The sequence below is a fragment of the Aquarana catesbeiana genome, linkage group LG08 (genome assembly GCF_042186555.1).
Source record: "Aquarana catesbeiana isolate 2022-GZ linkage group LG08, ASM4218655v1, whole genome shotgun sequence".
Classification (NCBI taxonomy): domain Eukaryota; kingdom Metazoa; phylum Chordata; class Amphibia; order Anura; family Ranidae; genus Aquarana; species Aquarana catesbeiana.
This window is the reverse complement of record NC_133331.1, coordinates 284,784,764-284,810,499: the sequence shown is the minus strand read 5'-3', so window position 1 is coordinate 284,810,499 and position 25,736 is coordinate 284,784,764. Positions and strand designations below refer to the sequence as shown.

Here is a 25,736-nt window from a genome sequence, read left to right as displayed (position 1 = left end):
CCCTATTAAACCTTGTGGACAGCCTTCCCAGAAGAGTTGAAGCTGTTATAGCTGCAAAGGGTGGGCCAACTCAATATTGAACCCTACGGACTAAGACTGGGATGCCATTAAATTTCATGTGCTTGTAAAGGCAGGTGTCCCAATACTTTTGGTAATATAGTGTACACAGTAGGACAACCAGAACCCAAGAATTTGCCACAGTATAGTAATCCCAGGGCATGTACCACTGGGGATATCCAACAAAGACATGGCTATCTTAAAACATATTGCTTACACTGTCCATCTTGGAACCAAACAATTAGCGACAACCATTGGTGCACAGAGGTGGGTGGGAACGGATAAACACACCGTAAAATATATTTCACAGGGTAAGAGTTCAATGATGTAAAAAAAAAAAACATAGACAGCACTCTAAGACTCATCTCCAAATATTAATCGAGTAAACTCCAGGATAGGGCAAAATCATATAAAAAGAGCATTGTAGTGTTATAACATTACATGTTTCACGTGTTGTTGGACCCAGTTTTCTTTTTGTAATATTAAATTCTTTAACATTTCCTGTTATTTAACTGAAGTATAAGGTTCAAGTCTAATAATATATGGAACATACTGACAGAGTGTGCAACCCAGTCGTCGCCAAAGAGAAACATAGGCTGCAGTTTGTATTTTCCCCACAAGGTGGTGATCTCACACGTCGATGGTAGAACGCAGAGACAGGAAGTGATGTAAAGCTCAGGCGGGACATTCTGGGTGAAAGGTGAGTCGGGAGGAAGTAGAGAGAAGACATTGCAGGAACTGGCAGTAGAGGAGGTAATAAGATCTTATTTTATATTTACACCCAGTAACCCCCCCGTCATGTCCGTCCTCTTCCTCCATAGTCACTGTGACATTTATTTGAAATTGAGAGAGTAATGCTTTAATATGTGTTTAGAGGATTCCTAAATATGAAACCATTTCTCCAAAAGATACATCCTAAATATAGAGCCATTTATCCAACTGTCCATCCAGAGCCTCTCGTTTATAGACCAGATACATCCTAAATATAGAACCATTTATCCAACTGTCCATCCAGAGCCTCTGGTTTATAGACCAGATATATCCTAAATATAGAACCATTTATCCAACTGTCCATCCAGAGCCTCTGGTTTATAGACCGGATACATCCTAAATATAGAACCATTTATCCAACTGTCCATCCAGAGCCTCTGGTTTATACATAGCTCCCAACTGTCCCTGATTTCAAGGGACTGTCCCTGATTTGGAACAAAGTCCCTCTGTCCCTCATTCCTCCTCATTTGTCCCTCATTTTGGTCTGATCTATATAGTTGTATATAAAATGCATTTTTTATCTTTCAAAAATTGTCTCCCTAAACCTTTCCTCCGATTTCTAAATTGCTGCCTTTGTAAATTACAAGAGCCAGTATAAAGGAATAGTGGTGGTAAAAAAGGACTTTTGGGTTTAACCATTCATTTTTTTTCCCATACAATTCTCCTTTTAGGGGTCTGTGATAGAGGTGTGTCCTTTGCTAATAGGTGTCCCTCATCCCCATTTCAGAAAGTTGGGAAGTATGGGTTTATAGACCAGATACATCCTAAATATAGAGCCATTTATCCAACTGTCCTTCCAGAGCCTCTGGTTTATAGACCAGATACATCCTAAATATAGATCCATTTATCCAACTGTCCATCCAGAGCCTCTGGTTTATAGACCAGATACATCCTAAATATAGAACCATTTGTCCAACTGTCCATCCAGAGCCTCTGGTTTATAGACCAGATACATCCTAAATATAGAACCATTTGTCCAACTGTCCATCCAGAGCCTCTGGTTTATAGACCAGATACATCCTAAATATAGAACCATTTGTCCAACTGTCCATCCAGAGCCTCTGGTTTATAGACCAGATACATCACATTTATAGTGAAAAATTTAAAAATTGTGAAAATGGTCAAGCCATCTGAGATTAAAATTAGAGCTCAGGGCCTGGCAGCCAAGGACTTTTTTTTCATGTGCATTAATGTGGCTTTAACGGAGAAGTTTGGAAGTAACCAGTTCAAACTTACATACTCCCCTCCAAGCTGTAGCATCCATGTAACACTTGAGTTGTCCCACATGGCTCTAAGAATGATAGCCAAGCAGTCACATGACTGCTGCTCATTCAGCTCTCGATCCTCTACTCCATCACTCCCTGGAGTGTCAGGCTATAGAGTTAGGTCAACTCTCAGCTGCACGCCGAAAGGCTGGGCCAGCTGTCAGTCAGGCAGCTAGGTGTATCCCAACAATGTTGCCGTAGTTCTCTTCTAAATAGCAAATGAGGAGGAATCTGAGGTGTCAGAACTATGGAGGAGCTCTGTGCAGCTCCCAGTACAGTCCAGATAATTCTCAGATTATTATTCGTCTACAGAGAGGAATATGGATCACATGATCTCATCAATGAAGATGGAGAAGGGCTGGAATCACATGACTGAGAGGATATTGGACCTCACCCTGGAGATCATCTACCTGCTGACCGGAGAGGTGAGGAGGATTCTGGGAGGTCACATGACATCACCCTTATGGCTGTAGTTAAAAAAAAAAAAAAAAAACCTGATTGAACAGGTATAGATTCTGGGAAGTCTGTAGTAATAATTGTTATCATCTCTCTTTACACAGGATTATAAAATAATTAATAAAATATCTGGTGATCCATTAACACCCAGCAACTGTTCTCAGGGGACATCACCCATCACAGTGCCTCCACCTCACTGCCTGACAACAGAGGTAACCAGTGCCAAGAAGATTCTAGAAGTCACCAACAAGATCACTGAGCTGCTGACAGGAGAGGTGAGCGGTGCCGGGAATTCTGGGACATTATCCAGTAACAGACAAGGGATGTGTCTGGATGGTGACTGTATCATTGTGTGTGTCAGGTTCCTATAAGGTGTCAGGATGTCACTGTCTATTTCTCCATGGAGGAGTGGGAGTTTTTAGAAGGACACAAGGATCTCTACAAGGACGTCATGATGGAGAATCAGCCGCCCCTCACATCACCGGGTAAGAGGAGACTTTATTGTAAAGGAGAGAGCAGTACGGAGGGTCCACCTAGATCCCCCATCATCTGATAAACACATAGAAACAATGTATTCAGTCAGTGTGTGTGTTTCCTACAGATGGATCCAGTAATGGGAACCCACCAGAGAGAAGTCCCCTTCCTCTGTATTCCCAGGATTCCACAATGGAAGATCAAGAGATCCCTCACCATGATCAGGTAGGTGGAATGGAGCACCTAAAAGTTCAAAGTGAATCTAAACTCTAGGAGATGACATTCCAGCTGTTGTAGAACTAATTTTAACATATGTTGTATTATATCATTTTGGGGTTTAGGGTAATGACCTGGTTGTTGTGAAAGTTAAAATTAAAGAGGAAGAAGAAGAGATGTTGGTGAGTGGAGATCAGCAGTCTATGGAGGAGGGGGAGATAATTATGAAAACTAAACAGGAGGAATCTTCTCTAGGTATTGGCACAGGTAAGTAATAACAATAAAGGGTGTTTTATAGCCACAACAAAAAAGCACCATATTCTGCCTAATGTGATTATTTTCTATGATCATCAGCGCCAACTATTGGCTGTAATGTGATATTTTTCCTAATAGACCACAATCAGAAAAAATATAGGGGATACCTTGAAGAAGGGGGTACAGACAGATTAGTCTAGGATATTCCAAGGGATGAGAGAGGCTCATATGGGTCATATTTTAAAACAAGATTGGGGATGTAGCTCAGAGCACAGAGTTATGGATGTCTGTGTATGTTGTTAGTAATGTTAATTGTATTTATTGGACACGTGGAAGCAAGTGGACAAATTGGTAAAGGAGGTGGTGGCCGCTGAGTGGTTGGCAAGGTGGATAAGCCTGGCAAAAGCATTCTTGGTAGATTGAAGGGGAGATAGCCTTTGAAGAGGTAAGTCAATGGGTAGAGAGTAGTAATCGAGAAGATAGAGCTCATGCTTTGATTGGACAGGGTGAGTCTTAGTTATAAATGTTGGGCCAGCAAGTTGAGAAGCCAGGGCAGCACCAAAAAGTCATCTCAACTTCTGTAAACTGAAGGAGTTATAATTTCTTGGTCAGATTTTGGGGCTGATAGGATCAGCAAGTGAACTATAGTCACATGATCTACTGTATGTACAGTCATTTTGGTTTGTAAATGATTGGTGTCTTGGTATTGTAAAATGATGACTTCTACATCTCTGTTAAAAATAACATTTGTAACAGTCTGCGCTGCCGATGTCCAACATAGAAAACTTCACATACTTCGATAAAGAAAAGATTATTTTCAGGCCATAAGAACGTCATCAATGTATCTACTCCACCACTGCACATGTCCTACAAATATTGTAGAGGTATTTAAAACCATGTGGTAGACTGATCAAAAGGTATCTGCTGTACTTACCACACCACCCCATGTTCTATATACCATTTGAAAGGTCCCTCTCCATTCCTCAATATGTCATGTTGCCAACCAATGTGGAGATACTGTACACCATATGAAAGGTTCACCTCCATTCCTCAATATGTCATGTTCCCAACAAATGAGGTGGAGATACTGTACACCATATGAAAGGTCCATCTCCATTCCTCAATATAATGTCATGTTCCCAATAAATGAGGAGGAGATACTGTACACCATATGAAAGGTCCATCTCCATTCCTCAATATAATGTCATGTTCCCAATAAATGAGGAGGAGATACTGTACACCATATGAAAGGTCCATCTCCATTCCTCAATATAACGTCATGTTCCCAACAAATGAGGAGGAGATACTGTACACCATATGAAAGGTCCATCTCCATTCCTCAATATAACGTCATGTTCCCAACAAATGTGGTGGAGATACTGTACACCATTTGAAAGGTCTATTTCCATTTCTCTATATAACGTCATAATGCAATCTTGTTTCCAAAGTATGAGGTGGGGGTATTGCACATTATATGGGAGGAGCATCTCCAGTTATTACCAAAAATGATAAACTACTCAATATTTGGAATAAATGAGGAGAAGATACTATACGCATGATATGTATACTTGGTACACGAATACAAAAATAAATATAAAATATTTTTTTTAAATTGCTTTCCAACAGATGGTCGCTATGTAGGAAATACATCAAAGGGAGGTCCTATTTTATCTCGATTTTATAAGACTGAAAATAATGACATTAGGCAAAATTCTCCAGGATTAAATACAATTACTACGAACCCTCCTCAGAGGCCTTACGGCTTGGAGACATCAAAGGATCCACCTAATCCTGAGAAGCCTTCTGAAAAATCTAATACTATTACTTCAGATACCCGTTTGACAGTTCACACCGCAGATAGACCAACGGATCCATCTAACCCCAAGGAATCTTCTCCAAGCCAAGAAGGACTTCACACAGGGGAGAGCTCATTGTCATGTTTGGGTTGCGGGAAATCCTTTAAGACGAATTCTGAACTTCTTATACATCTCAGATCCCACACCAAGGTGACCATTGTATGTCCGGAGTGCGGGAAATCTTTTACCGATAAAAAAGTATTTAATGATCACCAGAAAATTCACACAGGTGAGACTCCTTTCTCATGTTCAGAGTGCGGGAAATATTTCACATGGAAAGGAAACCTTATTACACACCAGAGGATTCACAGGGGTGAGCGTCCGTATTCATGTTCGAAGTGTGGGAGATCTTTCACTCAGAAAGGACATCTAATTAGACATCAGAAAACACACTCCTGCTGATGCTGCTGACAATTGTACGGTGATTTTTTACTGGATGATTTGTTCAGTCCACATAACTGTATAATAAAATTTCATTTTTAAGGGGGTACGTCCCTGCACAAGTGATATTTCAGTTATGGTGGGTGTCTGGTTTGCTTAGACATTTATTGGCAATGGCTTCTTCTTCTTTTTTTGACCCTCCAGTTGTGATCTCTGCCTTCTACAGTTCCTGGCTCTGTTCCTGCACACCATGGGGTCTGTTGGGGATTATAGGCTTTTATTGTCTGCCATGTTGACTCTGCCTTCCATATTAATTATTCACTTCCATGTTATATATACAATGTTAGTGATGAGTGCCTCTACAGTCTGTCAGATGTTTTCCTACATCATCTGGAGAAAGAAACCTAGACTTACTAATGTGCTAAAGAATTCTGTGTTAATAAAGCAGTTGTGTACACTGGGCGTGCCTCTGCCGCTCTCCTTCCTTTTATTTGTCAGCAATTCCCACATGTCAAAATGACAGCCGGGAGTTGCTGTGCAAATAGAACATCTGTAATAGCTGAACTGTCTCACGCAGTGTTTATAAACATTGTTCCTTGTTCATAAAAAAAGGAATTAAAAGTAGCATTTTTTACTTTTGTATCCACTCTGTTTCATTCTTCTGCAGAGATTCTATCTTCATATGATGTTAGTTAAAGAAACCTAACAAATTTAAAAATGTGTCTGCCTCTACAGTCTGTCAGATATTTTCCTACATCATCTGGAGAGAGAAACCTAGACTTACTAATGTACTAAAGAATTCCGTGTTAATAAACCAGTTGGGTGTGCCTCTGCCGCTCTCCTCCTTTTTTTCGCCAGCAATTCCCACCTGTCAAAATGACAGCCGGGAGTTGATGTGCAATTAGAACAGCTGTAATAGCTGTCTCACGCAGTGTTTATAAACATTGTTCAGATAAAAAGTAGCATTTTTTACTTTATTATCCACTGTTTTATTCTTCTGTAGAGATTCCATCTTCATATGATGTCAGTTAAACCGACCTAACAAATTAAACAAAAAAAACCTTTTTTATAAGAAATATGTTTTTCAATTTAACCTCTGCTCCAGTTTTATCCTTTAATTCTCCCTTAATTAACTCCTTCTTCACCTTAACTATTATTTTCTTGCTGTTTATCTTTTTTTATTTCTATTTCTATATATTCTTTGTTTATTTCTATTTCTATTTTTCCATTAACATTTAAACACATAACTTTTTTGTTTTTCATTTTTTTTTTATCCATTTTATTCAATATTTTTTTTTTATTAACATTTTTAAGTTGGGAAAAAAGCTTTTATTTGATTTGTAAATAACTTTGCAATGCTTTGTACCAGAATCCTATTTTCAGTGTTAGCCAAAATGGGACACATAGAAGAATCAAGTTTATAATTTGCACTTTTTTTAAAATTGTATACTTTTTATACTTTGCGCCAATTTTATTTCCCTATGTGTCCTCCTTGTTACAGATTTTTGCTCATTTCCTGTTTGGTGAAACTGTTTTGCCATATTAATAACTAAAAATCTCTCTGATAGCGGGGACTTCTATTCTTTCTCCATTTAAAAGAATAGAAAATATTGTTGGACGTACACTTTAAGCCTTGGAAATTATACTTGGACTTTTAGCATTTATGGGGAATGGGGGCACCCTGTTGGATATCATTCACAAAGTGGCCAGAACTGAGATTTTGATAGAACGTCAGAAGAGTTTCTTTTCTTCTAGATCAGTGGTCTCCAAGGTGTGGCCTGGGGGGGCAGATGGGGCCCTTTGCCTTTATCAGGCCTTTGGGACATTATTCCTTCTACTGATACAAGGAACTATTCCATCTACACCAACATTGGGGCACGAATCCTATCACTGATCCCAAAAAAATGGCACTAAATCCTACCACTGACACCAATGATGGGGCACTATTCCTTCCACTGATACCAATGATGGGGCACTATTCCTTCCACTGATACCAATGATTGGGCACTATTCTTCCCACTGATACCAATGATGGGGCACTATTCCTCCCACTGACACCAATGATGGGGCACTATTCCTCCCACTGATACCAATGATTGGGGACTATTCCTCCCACTGATAGCAATGATGGGGCACTATACTTCCCACTGACACCAATGATGGAGTACTATTCCTCCCACTGACACCAATGATGGTACACTATTCCTCCCACTGACACCAATGATGGGGCACTATTCCTCCCCCTGACACCAATGATGGGGCACTATTCCTCCCCCTGACACCAATGATGGAGCACTATTCCTCCCACTGACACTAATGATAGGGCATTGTTTACTTTCATTGATGCCAAGGGATTTTCTACCTCCACTGGCCACAGCCTGGGCTCCTCAAGGCCTGAAGGACAGAAAACTGGACCTTTGTTCGTAAAGTTTGGAGACCCCTGTTCTAGATCACAAGAGGTCATAATAACGACCAAAAGCAATAAGGAACACAGTGGTCACCTCCGATGTATTAAGATGTACTGTATGTACAACATACACCCATTGTCCTTGTCTCTGCTGCCGCAATTAGATCCACAGGCAGTCATCCTTTCTCAAGTCTAGAGTACGGGAAATGTTTTAAACAGAAAGGAAATCTAGAAACATCAGAGAATGCACACAAGTAAATACAATGTTAGTGAAGAGTGCCTCTACAGCCTATGTGATCTAGAGATGTTTTTTCTGCACTGCCCAGCCAGAGAAACCTAAATTTATTATTGGACTAAGGAATTTTGTGTTACTTAACCAGTTGATGACAAGGGGCGTGCTACATACATACAAAAAGCTGCATCAAAGTACACAGGGCACATGGCCATCTTTTCCTCTGCTTTCTACTCTCTGACCTGAAAAAACATTCCCAGCTGTCAAAATGACAGCCTGGAGTTGCTATGAAAATTCAACAGTTGTAATTGCTACTGACATGGCTTTTTTTTTCAGCAGGAACGCAGTTCCGGCACCTCCAACTCTGAATGTATTTTATGGCAAGGAGTGCTGGGGTGTGCCGGAGGGTCTATTGATGCTGGCTGCTGGGGGATCCTATCTATTATCGCTGGTGGGGATCACTTTTTTTGTAGGGGTCTATTGTTGCTGGGTAGGGCTATTGTTGCTGACGGAGGGGTCTTATGTTGCTAGGGGGTCAATTTTTTTGTTTTTTGTTTTTATTGCATTTTAGTGTAAATATGAGATCTAATGTCTTTTTTTTACCCCAGATCTCATATTTAAGAGGTCCTGTCATGATTTTTTTCTATTACAAGGGATGTTTACATTCCTTGTAATAGGAATAAAAGTGACACAACTTTTTTTTTTTAAGAACAGTGTAAAAATAAAAAAACAAGAGGTAAAATAAATAAGAAAAAATAAATAAAAAATTGTAAACGCGCCCCGTCCCGCCAAGCTCGCGTACAGAAGCGAACGCATACGTGAGTAGCGCCCGCATATGAAAACGGTGTTCAAACCACACATGTGAGGTATCGCCGAGATCGGTAGAGCGAGAGTAGTAATTCTAGCCCTAGACCTCCTCTGTAACTCAAAACGTGTAACCTGTAAAATTTTTTAAACGTCGCCTATGGAGATTTTTAAGGGTAAATGTTTGTCGCCATTCCACGAGCGGGCGCAATTTTGAAGCGTGACATGTTGGGTATCAATTTACTCGGCGTAACATTATCTTTCACAATATAAAAAAAAATTGTGCTAACTTTCCTATTGTCTTATTTTTTAATTCAAATAAGTGTATTTTTTCCCAAAAAAGTGCGCTTGTAAGACCGCTGCGCAAATACGGTGTGACAGAAAGTATTGCAACGACCGCCATTTTATTTTATTCTCTAGGGTGTTAGAAAAAAAATGTATAATGTTTGGGGGTTCTAAGTAATTTTCTAGCAAAAAAAACTGTTTTTAACTTGTAAACAACAAATCTCAGAAAGAGGCCTTAAGTGGTTAAACGGCCAGCAGAACCCCTTACGTGTTGTGACCGATGGTGAAGAAGCTTGGGCACCCCCGGCCCCGCCAGGAAAGGGTGGTGGTGCAACCCTAGCTTGTGTCATGAGTTTCATCCACAAGCCAATATCTTTGTGATCCCATCGCAAAGACGGTCTCACAGCCTTCCACTACGGGAACTGCTCATCGTATCGGCGCCAAGCCACCCCCCCCATACACCCGTTGGGCTTCACTGATGGAATCCAAATAACAGAACAAAGCCGAACCGTTCTCCAGCGCCTTCTCCCCTATGACGCTCGCTAATATGTTAAACGTCTGCAGCCAGTTGGCAAACGTCTGCGCGATAAATCTATAGCGCCATTTCTCCTCTTCTTCTTTTTTGCTCTCATCCAGCTTAACCTTGCCCAGGTTAAACTTTTCCAGCGGCAGTAGCGAAAAAATCTCCACGTAGTCCCCTTTCCAAATCTTCTCCCTAACATCCGCCTTCAAGTGGGAAACCAGGGGGCCCTTGTAGCAAACATAGACCTCGCACTGCACTGCATCCGCTAGCCTCACCCTGTCCGATGCTGACATCCCCAGCGTGGCATCCATACCTCAACTCACCTGGGATGACCCTGGAACATCTAGTAGCACCGTAGCCAACCTAGGCGCCTCGGCAGACTACTGCGGAGCCGCCGGCACTACTAGAGGGACCAGGGGCTGGGACTCCGCGAGTGTTCACCCGTCCTCCCCACCAACCTTTCCACAACTGGTGAAACCGTGGGGGCAAGTGATACCGCCACAGGACCCCTGCTCCCCATATCCCTACAGCCTGACATTAGAGCCACCAATAAGTGTTACAGCAGTGCATCCCCAGAGCCCGCCACACCCAGGACACCCACACCACCCCCCGCTCCCGGAGAGGCCATTCCGCTAACCAGTGCCCCCAACCCATCCCCAGCTGCCATGACAGGCGATGGGACTGGCCCACCCCGTACTTGCAAACCAGGGGAAGCACCGGGGGGGGGGGAACATAGACACCACAGGCAAAGGAACAGATTGCGACTTACCAGGCTGCCCAGGGGAAACCGACCGACCAGCCGCTGCTTTCGATCCCTAAAGAGGTCCCGACCGGACTGGCGCCGCACCAGGCCCCTCCGAATCCGTGCGCGACAGCTTACTCTTGGATCGTTGGTCCCCCTGCCCGCCAGGGGATACTGCTGAGGTAGAAAGACCGGGCGCCCACGAGCGACTTCATCAGCCGGCGCCCGGCGGTCCACGCGGCTCTCCTCAGCTTCCACGCTGAGCCCTCTGCCGGCCTGCAGACGCCGCTCCCGGACCGCTGTCGTCTCCCAGGGTACCTCTGCTTCCTCCCACGATGGCTGCCCTGGGAGAGGGGCCCGCACCAGTTCCCACAGATCGTTCACGCCGGGCCCCACTGTGCGCCGTGGAAGGCCCCTCATGGCGCGCCGCCGATTGGTGAGCCATCGGTGAAGGAGGCCTGCAGGGGGATGCCAAGGGAACCCTCCAGGCCAGGTCCTCCGGGCCAGGTCCCCTGTGCTGAGGATTCCTCAAAGCCCCTGCAGCGGAAGCAGGTGTCGAACGCTTCGCCCTGGGGGCTGGAGGGTCCGCTATCGGGCTCCCTGAGCGGCGGCTCACCCTGGGGGTCAGATTGGGGCTGAAGCACGCAGGAGGCTGCGACCTCTTCGCGGGTGGTGTATCAGGGGAAGGAGAAGCAGATTCCCCCCACCCCTCACTTATCCCCTACTCCCCCACACCCTGCCTTCACTTACCCCCCTATGCCCCCTCACCCTGTCCTCACTTGCCCCCCTACTCCCCCCCACCCTCTCCTCACTTACCCCCCCTCACTTATCCCCCCTCACTCTGTCCTCACTTGCTCCCCTACTCCCCCTGACCCTGCCCTCACTTACCCCCTACTCCCCCCCACCCTCACTTACCCCCCTACTGACCCCACCCTGCCCATCATTTACCCCCCTACTCTCCCCCTCACCCTGCCCTCACTTACCCCCCCCCCTTACCCCCTACTCCCTCCTACCCTGTCCTCACTTATCCCCCTACTCCCCCCAACTTTGCCCTCACTTACCCCTCTACTCCCCCCATCCTATTCTCACTTACCCTCCTAGTCCCCCTCACTCTGCCTTCTCTTACCCCCTTACACCCCCATTGTATGGGTTGTATAAGGTGTAATCTGCTTGTGGATTCCTGGATGTAACATATTAGAAGAATAGGGAGCATGAGGCAGCGAGCAAAATGATGAAAATACATAGACTGCAGTATTTATATTTCACTCATGGGAAGAGGATCTCTATTATAGTCATCGGAACACACAAAAAGGAAGTAGTTTATGATCAGGAAGTTCCAGATGAGAGGTGAGGCGGGAGGAAGTGGAGAAGAAGTATTGCAGGAACTGGCAGCAGAGGAGGTAATAAGATATTATTTTATATTTACACCCAGTAACCCCCCCGTCATGTCCGTCTTCTTCCTCCATAGTCACTGTGATAGTATATGCAGAGATAAATACAAAATATAGAACAAATTTTTTAACTGTCCATTCAAAAGCCTCTGGTTTATAGCCCAGATACATCCTAAATATAGAACCATTTATCCAACTATCCATTCAGAGCCTCTGGTTTATAGAACAGACACATCCTAAATATAGAACCATTTATCCAACTGTCCATCCAGAGCCTCTGGTTTATAGACCAGATACATCCTAAATATAGAACCATTTAGCCAACTGTCTATCCAGAGCCTCTGGTTTATAGACTAGATACATCCTAAATATACAACCATTTATCCAACTGTCCATCCAGAGCCTCAGGTTTATAGACCAGATACATCCCAAAATATAGAACCATTTATCCAACTGTCTATCCAGAGCCTCTGGTTTATAGACCAGATACATCCTAAATACAGAACCATTTATCCAACTGTCCACCCAGAGCCTCTGGTTTATAGTCCAGATACATCCTAAATATAGAACCATTTATCCAACTGTCCACCCAGAGCCTCTGGTTTATAGTCCAGATACATGCTAAATATGAAGCTCCCCTTCTTGTACGTCCTTCACCTCAAAGGATCTTGGAACGAGTTTCGGGGTGAAGAACTTCCACTGCATCAGCCTAACAGCAGCCCCTTCGGAATCTAAGGATTCAGTCATTAACCGCTTAGTGACCGCTAAAGAGAATGATTATACCGATCAGTCTGTTATATAAACCCTTCATAGGCAACACTCTCCTCATCTTGGTGTGAGGTACTAGAGGACATTGTTCTTTTATACATGCTTCCTCCGGCTATACTTGTGAGTGTATTTCCACTGTGTGTGTTTTTATTGTTGGCTGATAAAGGAATCACTATACTGAAGTTTTTTTGTGCCCCTTCCTGCTTTATTTGTTTTCCAGATTCATCATGGGTAACATAACTATTTATATGCCATACCTGGCTGATGCTCCGAGAAGCTGGAAGTCGCTGAGGTAGACACCACTACTTCTGTGAGCTCTACTAGCTTCCAGGTCCCATGAACAGCTGCTTTGCTACATTCTGACTAAAGGTGGCTGACCTCTCAGCATGGGCGCCATTTAGAGAATGCTTGTCCCACTCTCCACCTCGTCCAACCAGAGAACGCTTTGCATATATATATTTATTAAAGCATTCTCTGAATGGCACCCGTGTCGAGGGAGGCTGACCTCCTGTGGTGAGAATACAGCAGGGCAGCCGCTCGGCATGGGATCCGAAATGTAAAAAGTTTTACCATTGCAGGCAAATGACAGCTGGTATTGACAGCTTCTTTGTTTGAAAAAGAAAACAGCACACAGCCCCCCCCCCCCTTCCCCCCTCACCATGGACTCTTCTAGGTATTTTTGGGTGACCTCTAGTGTTTTTTTTTGCCAGAAATGTTAACAGTGTATTTTTTTCTGTAAATGTAATGTGATGTAGCACATCCTACAGCAAGAATGAAATAGAAAAACTGCATAGCCCCCCCCCCCCAAAAAAAAAATACATACCAGACCCTTTGAGTCTGGTATAAATTTTAAAGGGGTACCTCACACAAAAAAACAAAAACATATAGTCCCCCTAAAAATCCACACCAGTTCCTTAATCCAAGCAGCGTGGCCAGCCAGGAAAAGGAGGTCCAAGCGTTTCCCCACCTCTAAACAAACCAAGCCACGTTTTGTCAACATGGGTGTGTGTCTTGTCAGTAAGGACCGCCTTGGTCCAAAGCACCTTGCTTGTTAGCTGTGGGGGTCTGTGTCAGAAACCATGAATCAGACTGAGACAGAAATACAGTTAGATCAAACTTGTTTAATAATAAAAGTAAATAGAACAAACGTAGTCAAAACATAGCCAAAGTTCGGTAACCGGAACGGATAGTCAGACAAGCCAGAAAGTAAGGAGGCCCGAGGTCAGCATAGTGGAACAGCAAGCAGGATCTGGAGCCAGAAGGAATGTCAGCCAAGCAAGTCTTTAACAGGAACACAGGAGATGTTGACCAAGGCGAAGGCAGAGATCATCTGGGCTGGACGGCTTAAGTAGGCTTAGGTAGGCAGGACTGACGAGCAGGATATCATCAACAGGTGAGTCACTGTGGAGAGATAGGAGCTGGCAATTAGCCGACAGCTGAGTGGCCAGCTCAGAGAAGGAAGGGCTGAGCCCAGCCCTGACAGTACCCCCTCCTCAACGACCCCTCCACCTTGGCGGACCACCAGGCTTGAGGGAAAAACATATACGGAAATCACGGAGGTGGACAGGGATATACATTTGAGATACACATATTAGAAGGAAGGTCTAACGTGTAAGCCACTGGGTTAATCCTGTGAAGAATATGGAAAGGCCCAATAAACTGAGGTGCGAACTTCAGAGAGGGAACACGAAGTCGGAGGTTGCGAGATGACAGCCAGACCATGTCCCCAACCTGGTAGGAAGGCGCAGGCAGGTGTCTGCGGTCAGCATGGAGTCTGTACCTATCATTAGCATGTCACAAATTCCCCTGGACTTATGCCCAAGTGGAACGAAGATCACAGAGATGCTCCTCTAATGCAGGAATACTCTGTGGAACAAATGAGTCAGGCAACATGGAAGGTTGGAAACCATAGTTCCCCATAAACAGGGACACTCGGGAAGCAGAATTCAAGGCACTGTTATGGTCAGACTCCACCCACAGTAAGAGGTCTGAACAGTTGTTATGATGGTCAGAAATATAGCAACGTGGGAATTGCTCCAAGGACTGATTGGCTTGTTCTGCGGCCCCATTAGACTGCGGGTGATACGCAGAGGAGAAAGTAAGCTGAATTCCCAACTGTGCACAAAAGGCTCGCCAGAACCGGGACACTAACTGACTACCCCTGCTCGAAACAATCACCTTGGGTAGCCCATGTAAGTGAAAGATCTCCAGAGCAAAAATGGAAGCCAGTTCCTTAGAAGTGGGCAACTTCTTAAATGGAATACAATCAGACATTTTCGAGAACCGGTCAACCACCATAAGTATAACTGTGTTGCCCTGGGAGTTGGCAGGTGGGTCCAGGGCCTCTCTCCATTGGGTATGGGTTGTAGGAGGCCCACTGGAAGGTGTTGTGGAGTCTTATGCCCTGTACACATGGTCGAATTTTCTGATGGAAAAAGTGCGATCGGATTGTGTTGTCGATTGTGTTTTATATCCTGCTCTCAAACTTTGTGTGTGGGAAATTCCAACGGAAAAAGTCAGATGGAGCCCACACATGATCGGAATTTCTGACACAGGATATAAAATTTTCCGACAACAAAATCCGATCGTTTAAATTCCGATCGTGTGTATCCGACGCACAAAGTGCCATGCATGCTCAGAAAGAGACAAAGCTATTGGCTACTGCCCGTTTATAGTCCCGACGTACGTGTTTTACGTCACCGCGTTCAGAACGATTGGATTTTCCGACAACTTTGTGTGGCCATGTGTATGCAAGACAAGTTTGGGCCAAAATCTGTTGGAAAAAATCCGATGGATTTTGTTGTCGGAATGTCCGATCAATGTCCGATCGTGTGTACAGGGTATAACTCTGAGCACACACAAAACAGGCAGCTACAAAGGCAGTTACATCAGCACGTAGACTAGGCCACCAGAATTGTTGGGAAATGGCCCAAACGAGTTAATTCTTCCCAGGGTGACCAGCAGCCTTGGGAGAATGGTAAGTCTAGAGCAGTACGGAGACTCTCTGGGACAAAGCAGCGGTCATAAAGTTTTTTCAGGAGGAGCATGGACCTGATCAGCAAGAATTTTGTCACCTAAAGGAGAAGTGAGACTGGTGTGAACCGTAGCCAGATTATGATCAGGAGGAATCACAGGAACCGGAACAGACTCCATCTTGGAAGTGGAGGAAAATTGTTGTGACAAAGCGTCAGCCCTTACATTCTTAGTACCGGGTAAAAAAGAGACAATTTAATTGAAACTCGACAAGAAAAGAGCCCATTGCGCCCTTCTGGGAGAGAGGCGTTTAGCCTCAGACAAGAATGTGAGATTCTTATGGTCAGTAAGAACGAGAACCGGCATAGTGGTACCTTCGAGGAGATGTCTCCATTCTTTCACAGCTAAAATTATCGCTAACAGCTCCCTGTCACCAATCTCGTAATTGCACTCCGCAGGTGACAATTTCTTGGAAAAGTAGCCACAAGGATGCATAGCACTCTCAGAGGCAGGACGTTGAGACAGAAGGGCGCCAACTCCAGTCTCAGAAACATCAACCTCAAGCATAAAAGGTAATGTAGGATCAGGATGTGCCAACACAGGAGCAGAAACAAAGGTGGCCTTGAGACTCTCAAAGGCCTTAATGGACCCCAGAGACCAACTCAGTGGGTTACCATCCTTTCTGGTCATATCAGTCAGGGGCTTGACCAGAGATGAGAAGTTACGAATAATAGTTGGCAAAGCCAAGAAAACGCTGCAGAGGACATGAACCCACGGGTCGGGGCCACTGTAGGACTGCTGAAAGTTTCTCTGGGTCCATCAAAAAACCAGGAGTGGAAATGACATAACCCAGGAATTTAACCTGTTCACGATGGAATTTGCACTTCTCCAATTTACAATAAAGATTGTTCTCTCTTAGTTTCTGAAGCACACAACAGACATCTGTGTGGTGGCTCTCCGGGGACTATATGAGGATATCATCGAGATAAACCACCACACATAACTGGACATTGTTAATAAATTCCTGGAAAACTGCCAGAGCGTTACAAAGGCCAAAAGTAATCCACTGACCAGAATCTATTTTGTATAGCTCAGCCAGCTTACCTTATCAGGCAGCAGCCCGTCCCACACTGCAAGCTGTGTCCCCACCTCCCTCTCCTCCAGCATTCGGCATCTCCTGCTCTTGTGTCAAAAAAGCCGCGCTGTGGAAGGGGGCATGTACAGCGTGTTCCTATTGGCTGAGGCGGAGCAGATATAATCTCTGGATTTTCACATCAAAATGATGTAGGTGTCAGACATTTCAGAGGCAGATATAAAAAAACACAGATTTTTACTTACTGTGCCTGATGGGGCCCCCTAGTGGCATGGGGCCCTCAGTCAGTGGCCGAGTGCCCGAATGGTCAGTCCGCCCCTGGTGTGCTGTATATATATATTTTTTTTTCACTTGATTTTGTTTATTAATTCTAGTTAGCGCCACATACCTTCTTATATATATTACTTATTTCTGTGTGGGAACACTTTTATATGTTGGTGGCTTCTCATATTCTTTATATTTTATTTATATTTATTTTTATTATTCATAGTGAGTTTGGTTTTGCGCATTAGTTTACCCCCTTTTTCATATGAACCATGGAGGAACCCAGTACAGTCCAGATAATTCTCAATTTATTATCTGTCTACAGAGAGGAGAATCCTGTATAGATCACATGACCACATCAGTGATGACAACCCACAAAGACCAGAGTCACATGACTGAGAGGATATTAGACTTCACCTTGGAGATCATCTACCTGCTAACTGGAGAGGTGAGGAGGATTCTGGGAGGTCACATGACATCACTCTCATCTCTTTTAATAAAACACAAACCTGACCGGAGAGAAGAGGAGGATTCTGGGAGGTCACATGACAAAACTCTTATCTCTATTAAAAAAACACAGATCTGACCTGAACAATCATCTTTCTTTTAAAAGAAGTGCTGAATGTATTCAGGAAACATGACGTCACCTGATATGAGGGAGATTCTGGGAATGTCACTGAATGAATTTAGTAATCACTCACATTTCTCATGATGTCCCCCAATAGGGTTACACAGTAGTGAAGAAAACATCTGGTGAGTATGTGATCTCCTCCAGTAGACATTGTTGTGTGTCAGAAAAACGTAGAGGAACCCCGAGACACATCACTGTCACGTCATCTGTCTCCCTGACTCCTGTATGTGACAACAAGAAGATTCTAGAAGTCACCAAGAAGATCATTGATATGCTGATGAGAGAGGTGAGCAGTGTTGGGAATTCTGGGTCATTATCTAGTAACAGAGAAGCAATGGTGACTATATCATTGCGTGTATTAGGTTCCTATAAGGTGTCAGGATGTCACTGTCTATTTCTCCATGGAGGAGTGGGAGTATTTAGAAGGACACAAGGATCTCTACAAGGATGTCATGATGGAGACCCAGAGGACCTTGAATGATGGAAAATTAAGAAAAGATGAGGCGATATTAGACCTCACCCTGGAGATCATCTACCTCCTGACCGGAGAGGTGAGGAGGATTCTGGGAAGCCACATGACGTCACTCTTATCTTTATAAATAAGACTGAAACCTGTCCAGAGACTAGGTAAGGAATATCCTAACATATTTATTGCTGTATATAACAGGACTGTGCTAAAGCTATGGAGACATCTCTTGAGAATATTACAAAAAGGAAAAGTCCCCGCTTGTCTACAAGAATGAGAGAAAGACAAAACCGCATCACTGTGCCTCCACCCACCTTCCTGAGTCTTGAGAGAAACAGCAAGAAGAAGATTCTAGAAGTCACCCAGAAGATCATTAACCTGCTGACAGGAGAGGTGAGCGGTGGTGGGAATTCTGGGACATTATACAGTAACAGACAAGGGATGTGTCTGGATGGTGACTGTATCATTGTGTGTGTCAGGTTCCAATAAGGTGTCAGGATGTCGCTGTCTATTTCTCAATGGAGGAGTGGGAGTACATAGAAGGAAACAAGGATCTCTACAAGGACATCATGATGGAGAATCAGCCGCCCCTCACATCACCGGGTAAGAGGAGATTTTATTGTAAAGGAGAGAGTAGTACTGAGGGTCCACTTAGATTAACTTCAAATGCAGAAAGTATTCCCATTTTCAGTTTGTGTCTTTGAGTAAAAGGTACATACTTTGAACAAAAAGTTTAGATAATTAACAACATTTTTCTGCCTCTGGTAAGCTGAGGTTAAATTATTATTGGTTAATCGTGAGAGTTAGGTTGGCTCTTGGCTCTTGGCTCATGTTCCCAACAAATAAGGAGGAGATATTATACTTAATATGAAAGGTCCATCTCCATTCCTCAATATAACGTCATGTTCCCAACAAATGAGTGGGAGATACTGTACACCATATGAAAGGTCCATCTCCATTCCTCAATATAACGTCATGTTCCCAACAAATGAGAAGATACTGTACACCAGTGGTCATCAACCCTGTCCTCAGGGCCCACTAACAGGCCAGGTTTTATGTATTACCTTGGGGAGATGCAGACTGGAATACTGCAATCACTGAGCAGCAAATGATATCACCTGTGATGTATTTCAGTTATCTTGCAAACCTGGCCTGTTAGTGGGCCCTGAGGACAGGGTTGATGACCACTGCTGTACACCATATGAAAAATCAATTTCCATTCCTCAATATAATGTCATGTTCCCAACAAATGAGGAGGAGATACTGTACACCATATGAAAGGTCCATCTCCATTCCTCAATATAATGTTATGTTCCCAACAAATGAGGAGGAGATACTGTACACCATATGAAAGGTCCATCTCCATTCCTCAATATAATGTCATGTTCCCAACAAATGAGGAGGAGATACTGTACACCATATGAAAGGTCCATCACCATTCCTCAATATAACATCATGTCCCCCACCAATTAAGAGGGATACGGTACACCATATGAAAGGTCCATCTCCATTCCTCAATATAATGTCATGTTCCCAACAAATGAGGAGGAGATACTGTACACTAGAGCTGCACGATTAATCGTCAAGATTCTTTCTATGCAAAGAATTCTCTCTGCTCTTCTAAAGCCACAGCTGTCAAAAGGAAGGAAAAAAACAGGCAGTCTGCCAAGAATCAAAAAATTCTTTATCAGTTGAACTTAAGTATAAACATTGTAACAATTTGTCAATGGAATAGACTTCATGTGTAAGTGAAAAAAGTTTCACCACTTAAACACTAAACCTTTTTCTGACATTTATTGGTTTCAAGTTAAAATCATTTTTTTTGCTAGAAAATTACTTAGAACCCCAAACATTATATATATATATTTTAGTAGACACCCTAGAGAATAAAATGGTGGTTGTTGCAATATTTTATGTCACACTGTATTTGCGCAGCGGTCTTTCAAATGCAATTTTTTTGGAAAAAATTACTTTGATGAATTAAAAAAAAACAAAAAACTAACCAGTAAAGTTAGGCTATTTTTTTGTATCATGTGAAAGATTTTACGTCGCGAGAATCGTGAGAGAATCGTGATCTTTTTATTCTAAGCAAAAAAATCCTGATTCTCATTTTGGCCAGAATCGTGCAGCTCTACTGGACTCCATATGAAAGGTCCATCTCAATTCCTTAATATAACGTCATGTTCCCAACAAATGAGGAGGAGATACTGTACACCATATGAAAGGTCCATCTCCATTCCTCAATATAATGTCATGTTTACCCTATTTGTCATATTTACCATTATTATCTAAAGTGAAAGTAAATCCCATATTTTGGGTTGTCCGCAGAATAATAAAGGGAAAGCCTTCCAATGGGGACACTAGTTCTGGTGACTATCAAGGATTCCCTCACTTTGAAGGGATTTCTTCCTACTTTCTGCTTTGGATATTAGAAAGGAAGTGAAGTAAAATCTCCTTAATGGGACAAAGTTGCCAAAAAACACCTAACATGGGTTGTAACCCTCCCTTACTCGTTATATGTAGGAATAGAGATGTACTTTTCACATGGTGTACAGTATCTCCTCCTCATTTGTTGGCAAAATAACCTTATACTGGGGAATAGAGATGGACCTTTCATATGGTGTATACAGTTTCAAAAATAAACTGTTGCGCTAAATCAAAAATACAATTCAGTGAGTCCAAGAATCAGTTTCCTGATACTAGCAAAAAAGTTCCAAATTCAATGTAACTGGTGAGATGTGTCTTGAATTCCAGAACCCCACACACCACTTTGTGAATTCACCACCACTACATATAGCTGTGCTCTTACCAGGCTCATGTGTCTGATAAACTCATCCACTGTTTATATCTGGCAAAGGGAAAACGATGGGAGTCACTTTAAAACAGCCCACAGACGTACCAACATCACTCTTGTCTCAACCATCAGAGCCAATGATGTATACCAAAGAAGAGATAAGCGACAATAGTGTAAAACCTTATACAATTCAGCTTTATTAAAAGTAATGTAATTCAGGACAAAAACAGCTTCAATCAATTTCCAATGTATGAAATAACGATCGATGGTTGAGCCATGGATCTGTACCTCTTCCCATATGGTGTACAGTATCTCCTCATTTGTTAAGAACATGACATTATTTTAAGAAATGCAGATGGACCTTTCATATGGTGTACAGCAGGGCTCAAAATTTCAAGTCAAAAACTACTAGCCAGGCCTCAAGGGTTACTCGCCACCAGTTGCACCACCCAACCCCTTCCCTGCCCCACCCCTAATTCCGCCCCAAACATGCCCTGTGCCCACCATGCAGCCTGCCTTTGCCCACCATGCAGCCTGCCTATGTCCACCATGCAGCCTCCCTTTGTCCACCATGCAGCCTCCCTTTGACCACCATGCAGCCTACCTGTGTCCACCATGCAGCCTCCCCTTTTCCACCATGCAGGGGAACAGAAGAAAGGAAGTGGATTGCCAGCCTTTCATATGGTGTACAGTATCTCCTCCTCATTTGTTGGGAACATGACGTTATATTGAGAAATGGAGATGGACCTTTCATATGGTGTACAGTATCTCCTCCTCATTTGTTGGGAACATGACGTAATATTCAGGAATGGAGATGGACCTTTCATATGGTGTACAGTATCTCCTCCTCATTTGTTGGGAACATGACGTAATATTCAGGAATGGAGATGGACCTTTCATATGGTGTACAGTATCTCCTCCTCATTTGTTGGGTTACTCCTCCTCATTTGTTGGGAACATGACGTTATATTGAGGAATGGAGATGGACCTTTCATATGGTGTACAGTATCTCCACCTCATTTGTTGGGAACATGACATTTTATTGAGGAATGGAGATGAACCTTTCATATGGTGTACAGTATCTCTTCCTCATTTGTTGGTAACATGACATTATATTGAGGAATGGAGAAGGACCTTTCATATGGTGTACAGTATCTCCTCCTCATTTGATGGGAACATGACATTATATTGAGGAATGGAGATGAACCTTTCATATGGTGTACAGTATCTCCTCCTCATTTGTTGAGAACATGACATTATATTGAGGAATGGAGAAGGACCTTTCATATGGTGTACAGTATCTCCTCCTCATTTGATGGGAACATGACGTTATATTGAGGAATGGAGATGGACCTTTCATATGGTGTACAGTATCTCCACCTCATTTGTTGGGAACATGACATTTTATTGAGGAATGGAGATGAACCTTTCATATGGTGTACAGTATCTCCTCCTCATTTGTTGGGAACATGACATTATATTGAGGAATGGAGATGGACCTTTCATATGGTGTACAGTATCTTCTCCTCATTAGAGGGCACTGATAGCAATTAAGATTGGCAGATGTTTCAATCCCTCTCTACTCTGTTCAAAAGTTAAACAAAAGTTTTGCATTTAGTTGTACTTGAATCTGATATATTTATATCTTTACATGCAGTATGATTGGCCAACATGCAAATTCCTTTTTATTAAAATTTTGCTTTCTAACAGATGGACACTACGTCGGGAATGAACATATTACGTTATCTAATGAAGGAGTTCACACAGGAGAGAGTTCATTATCTTGTTCGGAGTGCGGGAAATATTTTAAGATGAAATCTGAACTTCTTCTACATCTCAAATCCCACACTAATGTGACCTTCTCATGTTCAGAGTGTGGGAAATCTTTTACGGAGGAAACAAAGCTTCTTATGCACCTGAAAAGCCACACAGGCGAACGTGGTTATTCATGTTCAGAGTGCGCGAAATTGTATGCTGGCAAAAGGAACTTTCTTAAGCACCAGAGAGAGCGTTCTTTTTCCTGTTCAGAGTGCGGGAAATGTTTTTGCGTGAAAAGATCCCTTCTTAAACACCAGAAAATTCACACCGGGGTGCTCTCTTTCACGTGCTCAGAGTGCGGGGAAAGCTTCAGAAAAAAAGCATATCTCACAATACACCAGAGAACTCACACGGGTGAGCGTCCTTATTCCTGTTCAGAGTGCGGGAAATGTTTCATTCAGAAGCCGCACCTTTTTAACCACCAAAGAAGTCACAGAGGTGAACGTCGTTATTCATGTTCAGAGTGTGGAAAATCCTTCACTACGAAGAGTAATCTTCTTACACACCAGAGAAGTCACACAGGTGTGCGTCCTTATTCATGTTCAGAGTGTGGGAAATGTTTCACTAAGAAGCAGGACCTCCTCAACCACCAGAGAAGTCACACAGGTGAGCGTCCTTACTCATGTTCAGAGTGTGGAAAGCACTTGGCTACTAAGGGTAGCTACCTTATACACCAGAGAATTCACACCGGTGAGCGTCCTTACTCATGTTCAGAGTGCGGAAAGGGCTTTGCTACCAAGGGAAACCTTCTTACGCACCAGAGAAGTCACACGGGTGAGCGTCCCTACTCATGTTCAGAGTGCGGGAAAACTTTCACTAAGAAACAGGACCTCCTTAGCCACCAGAGAATTCACACAGGCGAGCGTCCTTTTTCATGTACAGAGTGCGGGAAATGTTTCTCCGACAAATTAACCCTTGTTAGACACCAGAGAACTCACACAGGTGGACATCTTTTTTCATGTCCAGAATGTGGAAAGGGCTTCACTACTAAAGGTAACCTTCTTTCCCACCAGAAGAGGAGGCACACAGGTGAGCGTCCACATTCATGTTCAGAGTGCGGGAAATGTTACACCACCATACAAGACCTACGTACCCACCAGAGAACCCACACAGGGGAACGTCCACATTCATGTTCAGAGTGTGGGAAATGTTTCACCAGGCTGAGCGACCTATTTTTCCACCAGAGAACTCACACAGGTGAGCGTCCACATTCATGTCCAGAGTGCGGGAAATGTTTCCTTCGGAAATATAGTCTTCTTGTACACCAGAGAAGTCACACCGGTGAGCGTCCTTATTCATGTTCAGAATGTGGGAAGGGCTTCGCTACCAAGGGTAACCTTGTCATGCATCAGAGACTTCACACGGGTGAGAGTTCTTATTCATGTTCAGAGTGCGGGAAATGTTTCGTTCGTAATGATACTTTTCTTAATCACCAGAGAATTCACAAAGGTGACCGTCCGTATTCATGTTCAGACTGCGGTAAAAGTTTCAGATACAATACCAGCCTTCTTAACCACCAGAGAATTCACACGGGTTGAGCGTCCTTCCTTATGTTCAGAGTGTGGGAAGTGTTTCACCCAGAAAGGACACCTTCTTTCACATCAGAGAATTCACAAAAAATTGTACGGGGATTGTTTACAGGATGATTTATTCAGTCCATAGAACAACAGCATAATAAAATTTTGTTTTTAAGGGGTATGTCCCTCAGAAGTGATAATTCATTTATAGGAGGTGTCAGGTTTACTGAGATGTCTCCTGGCTTCTTCTATTTCTTGGACCCTCCAGTTGTGATCTTTCGTTCCTGGCTCTGTTCCCGCACACCTTGGGGTACGTTGGAGATTATAGACTGTTCTAGTCAGCCATGTTGACTCCGTCATCCATAATGTTCTATATACAATGTTAGTGAAGGATGCCTCCACATCCCACGTGAGCTAGACATGTTTTTTCCGCACCATCCGGAGACAGGAACCTAGACTTATTTACCACTTGAAGACCAAGCCATATCTGGCTCTTTTTGTTTACAAGTTGAAATCAGTATTTTTTTTTTTCTAGAAAATTACTTCTAACCCCCAAATATTATTTATACATACACTATATTACCAAAAGTATTGGGACGCCTGCCTTTACACACACATGAACTTTAATGGCATCCCAGTCTTAGTCCGTAGGGTTCAATATTGAGTTGGCCCACCCTTTGCAGCTATAACAGCTTCAACTCTTCTGGGAAGGCTGTCCACAAGGTTTAGGAGTGTGTCTATGGGAATGTTTGACCATTCTTCCAGAAGAGCATTTGTGAAGTCAGGACAAGAAGGTTTGGCTCACAGTCTTCGCTCTAATTTATCCCAAAGGTGTTCTATCGGGTTGAGGTCAGGACTTTGTGCAGGCCAGTCAAGTTCCTCCACCCCAAACTCGCTCATCCATGTCTTTTATGGACCTTATTTTGTGCACTGGCCACACCAAATCATTTGGTGGAGGGGGGATTATGGTGTGGGGTTGTTTTTTGGGCTTGGCCCCTTAGTTCCAGTGAAGGGAACTCTTAAGGCATCAGCATACCAAGACATTTTGGACAATTTCATGGTTCCAACTTTGTGGGAACAGTTTGGGGACGGCCCCTTCCTGTTCCAACATGACTGCACACCAGTGCACAAAGCAAGGTCCATAAAGACATGGATGAGCGAGTTTGGGGTGGAGGAACTTGACTGGCCTGCACAGAGTCCTGATCTCAACCTGACAGAACACCTTTGGGATGAATTAGAGCGGAGACTGCGAGCCAGACCTTCTCGTCCAACAGCAGTGCCTGACCTCACAAATGTG

The 25,736-nt window shown here is 43.4% G+C and overlaps 2 protein-coding genes across 2 annotated transcripts in view; both read left to right on the top strand.

Moving 5' to 3' along the window:
- The first annotated feature begins 594 nt into the window (after window positions 1–594).
- Window positions 595–25,736, top strand: part of LOC141106765 (uncharacterized) — a 136,032-nt gene continuing 110,890 nt past the window's right edge. The window contains exons 1-7 of the mRNA XM_073597692.1: window positions 595–810; window positions 2,406–2,518; window positions 2,654–2,824; window positions 2,911–3,034; window positions 3,151–3,248; window positions 3,365–3,506; window positions 5,121–5,747. Of these exons, the coding sequence (XP_073453793.1) occupies window positions 2,414–2,518; window positions 2,654–2,824; window positions 2,911–3,034; window positions 3,151–3,248; window positions 3,365–3,506; window positions 5,121–5,747 (1,267 nt within the window). The 5' untranslated portion in view covers window positions 595–810; window positions 2,406–2,413. The remainder of the gene's footprint in view (window positions 811–2,405; window positions 2,519–2,653; window positions 2,825–2,910; window positions 3,035–3,150; window positions 3,249–3,364; window positions 3,507–5,120; window positions 5,748–25,736) is intronic.
- Window positions 11,978–25,314, top strand: LOC141104575 (uncharacterized). The gene is given in 8 exon segments (XM_073594183.1): window positions 11,978–12,124; window positions 17,539–17,661; window positions 17,939–18,130; window positions 18,207–18,395; window positions 18,512–18,703; window positions 18,790–18,913; window positions 22,815–24,457; window positions 24,459–25,314. Coding segments are annotated over 8 exon segments (2,667 nt in total). The 5' UTR covers window positions 11,978–12,046; the 3' UTR covers window positions 24,585–25,314.